General features: G+C 34.5%; 2 protein-coding genes across 5 annotated transcripts in view; both read left to right on the top strand.

Moving 5' to 3' along the window:
• The window catches only part of LOC107655222 (basigin), an 18,448-nt gene extending 10,793 nt beyond the window's left edge, over positions 1-7,655 (top strand). Inside the window, exons 6-9 of one of the 4 annotated variants that reach the window (XM_016442657.1) lie at positions 3,063-3,339; positions 5,829-5,841; positions 5,998-6,071; positions 6,638-7,655. In XM_016442657.1, coding sequence (XP_016298143.1) covers positions 3,063-3,339; positions 5,829-5,841; positions 5,998-6,058 — 351 coding nt within the window. In that variant the 3' untranslated portion in view covers positions 6,059-6,071; positions 6,638-7,655. Of the gene's footprint in view, positions 1-3,062; positions 3,340-5,816; positions 5,842-5,997; positions 6,087-6,637 lie in introns of all 4 variants that reach the window. The other 3 variants (XM_016442656.1, XM_016442655.1, XM_016442659.1) reach the window with 3 other exon arrangements.
• Positions 7,656-8,552: 897 nt separating this feature from the next.
• LOC107655221 (potassium/sodium hyperpolarization-activated cyclic nucleotide-gated channel 2-like) overlaps positions 8,553-14,522 on the top strand; it is a 28,513-nt gene continuing 22,543 nt past the window's right edge. The window contains exons 1-2 of the mRNA XM_016442654.1: positions 8,553-9,371; positions 13,017-13,440. Coding sequence (XP_016298140.1) covers positions 8,650-9,371; positions 13,017-13,440 — 1,146 coding nt within the window. The 5' untranslated portion in view covers positions 8,553-8,649. The remainder of the gene's footprint in view (positions 9,372-13,016; positions 13,441-14,522) is intronic.

The following is a 14,522-nucleotide window of genomic DNA, read 5'->3' as shown; positions in this document are numbered from 1 at the left end:
TATCATGAACGAACAATGAACAATACATTTATTACAGTATTTATTAATCTTTCTTAATGTTAGTTAATGAGAATACAGTTATTCACTGTTAGTTCATGTTAATTCAGAGTGCATTAACTTAACAAGCACAACTGTTGATTTTAATAAATTCTGTCCAGTTTTATTGTTACTTTCAGTAAAAATGTGGTTATTTTATTGGCTTGTGTTTTTGTTTTTTTTAGTTCAGTATCATTAAAATTGAGTTAAATTTAAAAAAGTCTTACAAAATTACTTTATATTATTTAATAAAATAATAAATAATCATTACAAAGCATTTTCAGTTTCGGTTTTCAGCCAAGTGCATCCAGAATTTTCGGTTTCCGTTTCGGCCCAGAATTTTCATTTCGGTGCATCCCTAGATGTAAGACTACATATTTAATTTTAATTTAATTTAATTTAAATTTAACAGTAATTTACTTTCAAATGCCCCAATTGCTGAAGGGTCTGCACAACTTTTTTGGACAATTTCAAGTTGCACTGTTCAAAATACCTGTAGTAGCACAGCAGTGCATACCTGTTTACATTTAATTAAGGTGGACTAGATTAGACTGTAATACAAATAGTTGCGTTTGCCAGGTGCATACAACATTTATGACAGGTTTTCATGAAAGTGTTGGTCAGTTTGTCTGCTTGACAATTCCATTTTGCACTGCAACAATAAAACTGAAGTGAGATAAACAAACTGAGAAATGTTTCTTTTTAGTTAAAACAGATGTTGTCAAAGTTTTCCTTTGGGAACATAATTTGATGTTGGAAAAAGGTAATAATTTGCAATATATCGCAGAATATCACAATATATTTAAAATCGCAATAATATTGTATTGTGACACAAGTATCGTGATATCGTATCGTGAGGCCTCTGGTGATTCCCACCCCTAATATTCAGCGCATTTTTTAGATGGACAAATATGACTGCTGCACTTGCGTCTCATGCAAGAGATGTATAGAAAGCCATGCAAAGTTAAAACGGTTTAAACTTTTAGAAAACACGTCACGAATTTGTGGAGGTTTATTCCTTTTCACTGCGTATCTTGTGTTTTTAAATGCAATCTGCGTAATGGGCGATTCGGCTCTTTGTATTAAGCAATGCATAAATACATTATGCTGTTTTGTTCATAATTGTTTATGCAATTTACAAAATTATGTTTGGTTTATATGAGTTAATTTAGACATAATGCAAGTTTTTTTTATAGACAGTTATTTCCTTTGCGTTGGCAGTTTAATGCGCTGCATTATTTTGCTCATTGCACCCTCTTGTGGCCTGGGAGACAAGCCAAAAGTTTCCTTCAGACCTATTTAATCTGCATATAAAACATTAGAAATGAGATATTTGTTTAATTTTTATTTTGTGTTTGACTTAACAAAAACAAATATTTGTTGTTTGTCTCAATAAATTGGGTTAATTTAAAAATACAGTGGTTAAATTTAAACGTTTTTTTTATTGCTCTTTGTTTTAAAAAAGGTTGTAAAAAATGTCAATAATTATCGATACCAAATGATATGAAACATTATATCGTTGATACATTTTTTAGCTATGTCGCTCAGCCCTAGCTGAGATTCAATTAAACATATGCGCTGGGGGTTTAAAGGGATAGTTCACCCAAAAATGAACATTACCCCATGATTTACTCACCCTCAAGCCATCCTAGGTGTGTATGACATTCTTCTTTCAGACGAATACAATCGGCGTTATATTAAATAATGTCCAGGCTAATCCATGCTTTATAATGGGAGTGGATGGTAGCCCAAAATTTGAAGTCCAAAAAATTGCACCCATCCATTATAAAAGAAGTCCACACGGCTCCGGTGGGTTAATAAAGGCCTTCTGAAGTGACGCGATGCGTTTGTGTAAGTAAAATATCCATATTTACAACTTTATAAATCTTAATCTCTAGCTTCCGCTAACTGTCGTACGCACGTTCACGAGAGAGTGATGTCCAGCGGATGACGTAGCACGTAGACAAACGCGGTGAAGAACGCAGACGTGACGAACGTGGAAGCGCAGAGGAGAGAGCAAAACAAAACACCGATCACGAATTAGTAGTACAAAACGAGGATTTGTAAAGAAAAATGTTGGAGAATTTTGATAAGTCAAGAGGACACTGGTTTTCCTTTGCTGTAAACAAAACTTGTTTCTCGCGAGACTAGCATATTCTCACCGGAGCTTATGCTACGCCTACGTCATCCGCTGAACGCCACTCTCTCGTGAACGAGCGTACGACAGTTAGCGGAAGCTAGTGATTAAGTTTTATAAAGTCGTAAATATGGATATTTTTCTTACACAAACGCATTGCGTCGCTTCAGAAGGCCTTTATTAACCCACCGGAGCCGTGTGGACTTCTTTTATAATGGATGGGTGCAATTTTTTGGTCTTCAAATTTTGGGCTACCATCCACTTCCATTATAAAGCATGGATTAGCCTGGACATTATTTAATATAATTCCGATTGTATTTGCCTGAAAGAAGAATGTCATATACACCTAGGATGGCTTGAGGGTGAGTAAATCATGGGGTAATTTTCATTTTTGGGTGCGCTATCCCTTTAATGAGCTTTATTTATATGCGTGTAGGTTACATGCATCTCAGAGCGGCTCCGTTCACAGTAAATGCTGCTCCACACAAAAATGGTCATTTTCATGCCTGGACTGTGGCCATTGGTGCCCTCTGCAGGCATTTGATATAATATATTATGTACATAAGTTATGATTATTTTGTTTTATCACTATGTATTTTAACTTTATATTTGAATTTTATATATTTTTTTTTTCAATTAAACCATACTTGCTTTTGATAACTTATTTGAACCAATTGCTATTGCTTCATTGCTATTATATATGTGTTTTGCTATTATATACAAGTCATTTTAAAGTTTAGTGTTCACTTTGGCCTATTTTTATTACCACAAATTATCTGATTACTCAATTAATTGTCAGAATAATCAGCTGATCACTTGATTATGAAAATAATCGTTAGTGATACCCCTAATTATAATAACTTGACAATTTTGCATCCTCAACACACAGATGCCCATCAATGGCACTGATGACAAGTATGAGATGAAGAACACCCCCAACAAGACCCTGCTGTATGTGAAAGATCTGGACATCAACAAGGACATGGGCATGTACCAGTGCCAAGGCACCAATGAAATGGGATCAGCCAGCGATAAGATTCAGCTGCGCGTGCGTAGCCAACTGGCCGCCCTTTGGCCATTCCTCGGCATTGTCGCTGAGGTCATTATCCTCATCACCATCATCTTCATCTACGAGAAGAGGAGAAAGCCAGATGAGATCAATGATGGTATGTGATGCTAGTTGTTTCCATCGTAATATTTCATTTTCCATTTTTGTGAATGTATAAATGATCAGTGGATGTAATTTTACATTTTTGTTTATGAATTCGTAATGGTGCAAGATCCTATTTCAGTTTGATTTTGTATGTTTATTTTTATTTGGCTGAAGTGTGTGGCTGTGCCTTAGCTGAGTCTATTTTTATTATTTACGTTGTTTATTTCTCTGTTTGCTGCTGCTTTTACGTTGTGGTAAGTGCTCAAAACTGCATGTCAGACTGAAGTGGGTTTGCTTAAATTAGTGGTTTTGGGAGTTTGAATGCTTTCCTTGATAGGCTGAAAAGTACAACTCTTTCACTGGCAGTTTGTTTTAAGAAGATAAATCGAACCAGATTTGTCAGACTTGGATTCAAGAAAAGCAACTTTATTGGTTTTCCCGTAGCCAGTGAAAGTGTTTAGCTGAGTCTGACATATTGCAGTTCAGAATGGGTTTTAAATGTCAAGGTATTATGCATAATAACTAAGATGACATTTCACACGGATCATGTTACACTGCCTTGCATGCTCTCTGCATCATCTTCTCATTGCATGATGTTCTTCAGCCCTAGATTATAGCAGTGGCTTCCTCTACGTATCTAAGAGGCAGCACCCATATGGCACAAAGCGTGGCAAAATATATAATCCCAACTTTATTATTTTGACAGTTTTTATCATCCTGAATGTGTTTGGACATGCTCTCTGCATGAAAACTGCAAGAGTCATTCAAACTCCGATTTAACTTTGTTTTTGAAAGTATATGTTTGTTTGGTGTCAACTCTCATCTTATTTAGTTTTTTTCCTGATTGTGTCTGTCTGAAGCACAACCTTGCCAGTAGCCAGACTGTTTCATAATATTTTATTAAAGTCTCACATATAGTGACATCGGACCCCCTCAAAAATCTGTATTCTGAAATTATTTTTTATGTATTATGAATGTATGTAATATATGATTTACTTTTTATCAATGTATTTTTTTTAAACAGACATTTATAATGATTTCATAGATCATTTATAAATCTTCATGAAAATGCATATATTATAAAATATTTATTTTACATAGTACAAATTAATATAGTATACCCAGTTTAAAAAAGAAAAGTAGACATTTATCGTGACTTGCCGTTTTTTTTAATTTATTTATTTTTTTTTAATAATCAGGTAAGATAATAAAGTAGAGTAAATACTAAGTATTTTTTTAAGTAAAAAAAAAAAAGAAAAAAAAAATATATGTATCTATCTATCTCAAGCCCCCACACAACTGCATGCATTTATAAAAAAGTTTTTTTTACATATAAATGTGCATATCATTTTTACTCTATTGTTTTTGATATTTTTTTAGACATTTGTGACTTCAAACCCCCTCAAAAAGGCATATTTATAAAAGTATATATTTAATACCTTCTATATTTTCATATTGCGTTTAGTGATTTCAAATCACGACAAAAACGCATATTATAAAATGTTTTATTAACATTATAAATGAATGTACATTCTTTACTTTATTGTATTTTATTGTTTTAAACCGCATATATAGTGACTTCAAACCACCTCAAATGCATATATTTCGTTTTACATATTATAGTTTTGTAAATGCATGTAGTTTTGTAGGGGTTTGAATTACAATTTTATTTTACATATACATCTGTATATAATAATATAGACTATTTCTTTTAAACAGACATTTAATAGTGACTTGGTAATTACACATTGATTTATTATTATTATTATTATTGTATTGTTTGATTTGTTAGGAAGTTTCGAAACGCATTTGTCCATTTTTCCCCACCAGTTCATAAAGGTTGTGTTGGGTGTTATTTTCATTTCCATAGAGCCATTGTCATATCCATAGACTTCTCTACATATGTGCCAGAGGCAGGAAGTTTTTCTGTGGTTTCTTTTCGATAGGAAGATTTCTGGGTGATATTTTGACTTCAGAAGTCCAGTGCAGGAGTTTACAAATGTGATAATGCTGTTTGAGTGCCTTCACCATGATCGATCCAGAAAAGGAACAATGTTTTTCTCTCTACTACATCTGTAGGTGAGGTTGTGCTACAAACAAATGATTTGATTGGAAACGTTTGTTCTTGGGTTGAAAACCACTAAACATATCCTTTCAATCCATCATCAGACCGCATGGTTAATGTAAAGGCATTATTCTGCATGAATCACTATTAGTAGTACTGTGAAAAGATTGATAGCAGTGTTTAGATAACGTGTACATATTTAGCAGTAGAAATAACTTGAGTATCAATAAGGTTGTTCAGTCCCCAAATCGCATTACTCATTAGGTGCTCTGCTTTTAAACTTAGGGTTTTCACTGTCTTGAGGCTGTCACACTAGATTTTAGACAAGCTACTGTAACAGTTCAAGTAGTCTTGTACATGTCAACTTGAAAAATGAGTGTTTAACTCTTTTTCTTTTTCTTTTCATGTGTTCCTGCTTCCTGTAGATGATGACTCAGGATCTGCACCACTGTAAGCGTTTTGTAATATTTGTTCTGAGATATTGTAGAAGTGCAGAAGTTATTTGTGAAGGAACATCAAGGCCATGTTGAAGACATGTTGTGCTTCTAGCTCAGGAAATTCATATGCACATCAAAGATGGAACTGACGTGCTGCTGTGTTTTTCAGGAAGAGCAACGCCGCTACGAACCACAAAGACAAAAATGTCCGGCAAAGGAACTCCAACTGAGAAAGGAGAAAAGGTGAAATATTATTCTGTAAATATTATTTGCAAGTTTAATATAATATCAAAATATATAATATAATATAAAAATATATAATATATAAAACATTTTAATGTTCTGTATTATATTTTTAAACACTTAATATATAGTATAAACCATAATAAATATATAATGAATAACAGTTAATATTTAATATGAATTACTACTATTTATTTTTAATGTGTATCTTTTATATTGCAGACTTTTTTCATAAATTAATTGTATAATATAGACTGTAATAAAATATTTATTTAATTCTATTAAATTATTTTATGCATTTAATTTAAACCGTAATGAAATTTAAATATTTTTTAAAATAAACGAACTATTACATATTATAATTCTATACACTTTATAATTTAAATGCTTTTATTGTAGTTTTATTTTTATTGTAGCTTATTAAAAAAATTAACAGTTTATGATTATATAATATAATAATAATACATCTATTTTTATGTTCTAATTTAAATTGTTCCTTCAAATTAATATAAACTATAATATTTTTTTCTAAACCACATCCAGCTGACTTTTTTCATTCCTTTCAGGTGTCCTGATGACTACTGTTGAAGATAATATGGAGCATTGAGTTGCTGAGTAGCACATTATAGTGCACACTGCGAGTTCTTAACCTTCTGCTTGAGTGTAAATGTCTTGAGATATTAATCGGTCTCCTTTTACTTTTATTCCTATCCATATTGTGCTGCCAGCAGATGTTTTTAAATTTGGGGAGGAGGGGGAAACTGCATGATTGTATTCTTGCTGTAGAAGTGTGTGTGTGTGTGTGTGTTTAGCGAATCTCTTAATGTGGGAATGAGCTTTTTATTTTTTAGTCTTCCTGGTTTCTCTGCTCCTCATGAGTGTGCGCACTGCAGCTTTCCGAAATATCTACCTGTTCAGCCGCATGAGAATTTAACCATGTTCAGTATATACAAAAACACTGAATCGAGTTTCTATGACAGCAGTGTCTTTTGGCAATCGATTTCCTTTCTGTAAGCCTTAATGTTTAGCCACTTTATTGTACATGCTATTTTTAATTATTGAAATAATTTAAATTAACAACTTTTATGTGCAGTACTCATGTCGTCGCTGCACATTAAAGTGCACTATTCCATGTGGATGGTCAAATTCCACTTTGTTTTGCTAACAATTTTCTGTTTAATAATCTCAAACAAGCTTATTTTAAAGTTGCTAATGTAGTTTCTAATGTTGATTTTAGGATTCCTCCTGCGGACCAAGTGCGAGTACAGCGTGTCATTTGCTGTTCGCACAATCCGTTATAATTGTTTCCCAAATTCTAACATGGAGGACAATGACGTGGTTATAAATATTTAGGTAATGTCAGTGAAGGTGGGGTTTTCGTGAAGGCTTTTGCTTAAATGATTCTCTCCTATTGACAGTCATACTTGCGTTGTAATACATTGTATAATATAGTATCTGGATGTGTGCCATTTCCAAGTTAAGAGATGCATAAATTTTAAGACCTGGTTCTTAGCTTCATAGGAAATCCCATACACTGTCAGCTGTACTGACTTGCACAATCTGAATAAAGTGATTTGATTTTAACTTTGTCTTTGTGTGGGTGTTCAACCAAAGAAAACATTTTGCTGGATAACGATGTCTATATTGGCCTGTTCTTTGAACCACCGTAAGGGGGCGACATTTACTTATTCGGTTCATCTGTAGGGAGCGGCTCTACGTGACAAACATCACAGGGTTATTTCATTGGAAACGAGGAGCCACTCCAGAATGTAAAGCATATAGTCTATCATTTAACCCTTCATGAGCTTTCAAAATAGTCACCCATGGTGTTAACACTATTCATAATAATTGTCCACTTAAATATTTGCTACCAGTTGCGCCAAATAATTGGAGGCCTGTGACATCTTAGGGAAGATTCCCACATTGAAAAAAAATGTTAATTAACTAGTGGTGAATTATGACCTTTATGAATGTGTAGAGTCTTAAAGCAAAAAAAACAAAATAAAAAATAGCCTACAATTTTTGTTCAGGTCGGATCAGGGTTCAAACTGATACTTAACCTTGAAAAGTAGACTGTTTAGAATTAATGGTCACAAACCTGACATTTAGCCATAAAATATTTTTTTCATTTTTCAAGACGTTTTTAAGTAGCCTACGTGTCAAATTAGATTTTTTCGTTTAGGCCCTATATAATTTCAGCTATCATTATTTACCATATCATCATCGTTTAGAAATGTGCAGCTGAATAATGAATCATACTATTATACACCACTAACCTACATTTGCATATTTAACACAGAGACTCGCATAATATAGCGCATCTCGGCCTATTTTCCACTGATTTATCCTTGACACAGTTTAATTCCTGACTCCATTCATTAAATGAGCACAGAGGAACACGGAGCTTGTGATGTGCTACCAGGTAAGGGCAAGGGAGTGAACGAGTGCAGCCATAGCAACGCGACTGGTGTAGTTGTTTGGTGACATTGGGACGCGGAGTAAAGGACTGTAGGCAACTGTCCACGTCTGCGCTTTCGCAATCCGGATGCGTTAGGATTCATATCAAAGCAACGCCGTCATGGACGAGGCGGAGGACGGCGATGAAGACCACAAAGAGACGCTCAGGGGCGACATCATTGACTCTTCTTCCAAGATGAAGAATGTAACGCCAGGAGGGGGAGCAACGGCAGCGGCGAGCAGGATCTCCAACAACAAGGACTTAGTCTCCGTCTCCTCTGGACGCAGCACGGAATCCATCGCGCTCCTCTGCCACGGAGATGTTTCCAGGGACAAGAGCGGGTTTGACGGCGAGGATGGCACCGGAATAAGATGCGTTATCAACGGAGACTGTCGAAGAGACGAGAGCTTGCCCTCAACCCACTCCAAGCAGGAGAAGCAGACAGGTGGAGGCTTCCCAGCATCTGCATGTCACTCCAGCACCTCCAGCATGGACGGCTCGGTCACTTCTGCCCCGACCGCCGCTGCTCCTCCCGCTGACAAGAAGGACTCCAGAGTTTCCTTCTCCAGTGCTCCACCGGCCCACGGACCGACCTCGAACCAGCAGCAGCAGCCGGGCAATTCTGTCAGCTTTCCCAAGTCTGAGGATGGCCAGATCACGGCAGATGATGCGGAAGCCAGGGACAATCAAACTCACATGCAGAGGCAGTTTAGCTCCATGTTACAGCCCGGGGTCAACAAATTCTCACTGCGTATGTTTGGAAGCCAAAAAGCAGTGGAGAAGGAACAGGAACGAGTCAAATCCGCTGGCAATTGGATTATTCATCCATACAGTGATTTCAGGTAGGGATGATGGAGTGGCACCAGTGGAGACTCAATACCTGGCTGCAGATGCTCATGTTTGAAAACAATAAAAATGAGTGCCTTTTCTGGTTAAAAACTGTAAAATAAGATTTTGCTAGACAAAGTAAATTGCATTTAAAATCACATATCAAGCTAATAAATAATAATAATAAAAATGTACCTTTTAAAAAAGTAACTGAGTTGACACTTTAAAATGTATTTAACCATTTAACCAAGGTCTTAACATGTTACAAGGTGTTAATTAGAAAGATACATTAATGCTGATATTTATTCATTCACAAATATTCAGTGTTCAGTAATCAGCTGTTTACTGTACAAAATCATGGTAACAGGGTTGACTATTTAAGATCGACCCCTACTAACAAACATTTTAAGATAAATTAACAAACAAGGAGGCACTTATGATGCCATTATACTTTTGAAAAAAAGTAACAGAGTTCACATTTTAAAGTTTGTTTAGCCAAAACAAGGTGTTTATTAGAAAGAGAATTTAATGCTGATATTTGTAGTCATTTATTTTACAAATATCTAGTGTTCAGTATTCAACTGTACTGTGCAACATCGTGGTAACAGGGTTGACTATGTTTGTCCCCTAGTGACAAATGTAACTTTTTATGATAAAGTAATTTACAAACGAGGAGGCACTTAAAATTAAAATTAGATAAAAAAGTAACAGAGTTGTCATTGTACCTTTAAAAAAGTAACAGAGTTGACATTTTAAAGTTTGTTTAGCCTTTTTGCTCTAGGTCGTGAATTATTAAAAGGAGAATTTAATGCTGAGATTTTTATTTATTTTTTCAACAAATTTTCAGTGTTCAAAGCTGTTTATTGTACGAAATCACAGTAACAGGGTTGACTGTTTCAGACGTCCCCTGTTAACAAATGTAACATTTTAAGATGACGTGATTAACAAACAAGGTTGCACATAATTATGACAGTTTAAAAAAAAATTGATTTAAATTAAAGGGGGTGGGGTAACAGTTGACAGAATAAATTAACAGAAAATAAAGAAATACAAAATACAAGTTTTTATTTAAATAAATACAATAAAATAACAAAAGATCAAATTTAATTGAATAAAAATAATCATTAAATTTTTCTTGATGTTTTACAAAACACCTGTAACAACAGAGTACTAGTTGGCATTAGCTTTGTCTCATTATTCACATATGCTGATGAGGGAAACAAAAGGCATCCTTTCCATGGAACAGCCCATAGGCCTGAATATCAAACACGCATAATGCACATTACTAATTATAATTCGTAATAAGGATTAGGACTTCACATTAATTAGATTTTTGGTAAACTGAGATTAATCATTGATGGCCAATGTACAACAGCTACTCTAAAGCTGTTTCATGTCAACAGGTGTGTGTAATTTAGCAGAACATTTATGGAAATCCTTTTGCGCAAACGCTGAATAAACTGCAAAGGGAAACAGGACACTTACTTCAAAGTTCAGAAATTATCCCCTCAACCTCTCAGAAAAATGTCTGGAATGAAATGCAATAAAAACAGTGTGAATAAAACCTTCCTATTGAGATTCATCAGCAGTGATTTTTAACTGTGGTTAAAAAGTGGAGTGCTTGTTTATTGCTACAGCTCAATGATATAGTTCAATGGTTTGTTTGTTGTTTTCCCAGCAAACACTTTGAATCATATAGTCTCCTTTGTGGTCTGTGCTTAATGATCTCCTAGAACACGGAGACAAGAGGGTGTTCCTCAAATACACTGACAAACAGGTTAATTTTTTATCAAGTAACCTCCAATAAAGGCTTATATACAAGATCATTACCTCAATTTAAACAGTATAATGCACTTTTGATTAAAGACAAGCCCATAATTGGTTTGGCCAGTATTTTTAATTTGGTGGGTCTCCAAAGAATAACACTCAACAGTGTTAGTACACCACTGTGCATTCAACAGGAAACAACTCATTCTATGCAAACAATAACTTTTTATGTAATAGCCATTCATTATGAGATGAGAATAAAAGTATCAGTCATAAAATAATAAAACAACAAATAAATATAAACAATAAAATAAAAAAGTTCAGTTCAGTATTATAAGTATCATAAAAAACTAAAAACTAAATAATTGTAATAAAACAAAAAATTAAATAATGAATAAAATAATTTATTATTATTATACAACATTAAAACCTCATAATCATAACATTAAACAAGACCAAGGATTTCAACGGCAAGTAAAATAATAATTAATGTAAAGTATAAAAACATAAAAAGACAGAAATACTTAAATGATAAATGGTATAAATTAAATGATAAACTATATAAAGGTCTAATTATTATAAAACAAATTTAAGAAAGTGAAAATACAAAACAAAAGTAAGTTCTCTTGATGCTAAACACATAGGTTGCTACTGAAATGGATCCATAATAATGCCAATAATAATAATTATTATTATAAGAAGAAAAAAAAAATTATCTTTTCTTAAGATACTCAGTTCAGTGTTTAATTAAATATTTTAGATAATAAAAGCTAAGTGCTCTGTCTCATAAAAGAAAAGACTCAGGAAAAAAGCTGTCCTTTTTTTCCCCGAGATCAGCATCATTATGAGGTTGCAATGCCTCATCCATGCGTTTACGCATTCTGGTCATTGTGTTAATGTGCACTCATGCACATTTTTTTTCTCTGTGCATGAATAAAAAAAAAAGAAATACATTATGGATTTGTTCAAGCTAGTCTTCGTATTTATTTATTTATAAACACACATTGCAGTGCAGGCCGGTGATCTATTATTATTTTCAGAGAGAAGACAAACTGAGCACTGCATTTAAATGTGAATAGAACACAGCAGCTATAGCTACATTATTTGCTTGAGAAAGCTCAGTTATGATCACTTCAGAAGTTTTGTTTTCAGTACCACAGACAGCTCGGCGTCACGTCAACATAAATAATCAATAAATCACGGATACACCTTAAGAGAACCTACTTAGAACCTAACTTCCCATTTAAACCTTCACATTCTCAAAAATAAGCCAGATCATCCTGTTTTGTCCCCTCTATCTGTTTCTCAACATCCTTGTGATGACCTTGCATAGGTTGAGGTGACTAATATTTAGTGGTACAATATTTTACAATATTGATCTCAACCAAGACACTATATCAAACGAATGCTGTTTTATTACTCCCGTATCGCCTCTCTCCTCTCGTGCATGTGCAGCGTGTTTGTCAAGGCTAGGGTTATTTATAGGGTGTATCCCTGTCTCACCAAATGCATGAAGACTGAATCTAATTTTTTTTTATTGTAAGGGTGTGCCTTTTATACCAAATACATAAAAAAAGACAGACATACTGCAACAATCTGCAATATTATATTAATATTAATAAAATAACACACTTAATTAATTCATGCACACAACTCTACCTTGAGGACTGTGATAAGTTACAAATGTTGTCTAATGTCAATATATTTTATACCAGACATTTAGTTTGAGACACTGAATGCCTGTTGTTGTTGTTGTCATATAAATGTGATCTGTAAATAAAATAAAATAATGTTCACATATAATATTCTGTGGCATTTTTGTGCATGCATTTAAGCATATGTCCTGTAAATTGATTTATTAATTAAATTTTGTAATAATTTAATCCACACAGGTTCTACTGGGATTTCACAATGCTAATGTTTATGGTGGGCAACTTGATTATCATTCCTGTGGGCATCGCCTTCTCTAAGGAGGAAACCACCACCCCTTGGATTATCTTCAATTTAGTATCCGACACGTTCTTCCTCATGGACCTGGTACTGAACTTCCGTACAGGCATAGTCTACGAAGAAAACACAGAGATAATACTGGACCCTCAAAAGATCAAGAAGAAGTACCTGAAGACGTGGTTTGTGGTGGACTTTGTCTCATCCATTCCGGTGGATTATATCTTTCTAATCGTAGAGAAAGGCATCGACTCTGAGGTTTACAAGACGGCCAGAGCGTTGCGGATTGTGCGTTTCACCAAGATCCTCAGTTTACTGCGACTTCTTAGACTGTCCAGACTGATTCGTTATATCCATCAATGGGAAGAGGTAAGATGGGCACCATTGCTGTTTGCCTTCATTGTTGAAGTCAGGATTTTTCAAATTGTGACACTGGAAAGAAACTGAAACACATTTAACTTGATTCAAATTCATTAAGGGTGTATTCACACTAGGAAAGTCCACTAGTTCACTTGCTTTGGTCCGGACCAAATACAATGTTGATTTTTTTTTTATTTAGTGCGGTTCGCTTTCACACTGCCCTTTTTGCAAGTGAACCAGAAACTGTAAACAAAACCACACGTGTGCTTAAGGTCATCCATTCATTGGTTCATCCATTCAACCGTACCAGAGTTCGTTTGGAAGCGGACCGAGACCACCTCTTCAGCTGCGGTTGTTTGGTCCGCACCAGAGTGCGATTGCTGTATTCAGACCTGCCCAAAAGATCCACACCAAGGGGGGAAACGAACTTGGGTTTGATTCAATCGAACCAAACAAGACAGGTGTGAATACACCCTAAGCATTTTTTCTCATTCAAAATTAGTTTATTCTATGTTGAGTAAGTTGCATCATGGTGGCCACCATTTGAATAATATTACTTTATCTCGCTAACTGCCCTATTATAAGACATTTTCGTTCATGGGACGATTGCAACTAACATCACTAACTTAAAAACAATTGATAAATCCAAGCCACTAGGTCCAGGCCAAGTCAGCGAAACATATTATACACATTGTCTTTATCAGAGTACCTGGTGTCAAAATAATAACTCAAGACACATGTTGAAAATCACATCCGATATTATGTTCTTGTAACTAGCAATGCTAAAGTAATTTTTAATCTCGTAAATATCATAAAATATATGATATATGGTTCAACTGTCACACTGAAAATAGAAGTCTGAGCACATTGTGGCATACAGTCTTCCACATAACAAGCTCTGTTATAATACTGCTGATTTTGGCAGATGTAGTTGGTCATCCAAATATTTTATGCAAACAGAAAATTTATTTTGCACAGTAAAAATACAATATACCGCAGATGTTTATTTACCTATTGACGTCACTTTTCTTGTTTATAATTGCGAGAGGCAGAATGTGATCAATGGTGCTTTTCACTGATTTCTGATGCTG

Source organism: Sinocyclocheilus anshuiensis, unplaced genomic scaffold, assembly GCF_001515605.1.
Source record: "Sinocyclocheilus anshuiensis isolate Anshui unplaced genomic scaffold, SAMN03320099.WGS_v1.1 scaffold735, whole genome shotgun sequence".
Classification (NCBI taxonomy): Eukaryota; Metazoa; Chordata; class Actinopteri; order Cypriniformes; family Cyprinidae; genus Sinocyclocheilus; species Sinocyclocheilus anshuiensis.
This window is presented reverse-complemented; position numbering and strand designations above follow the sequence as displayed.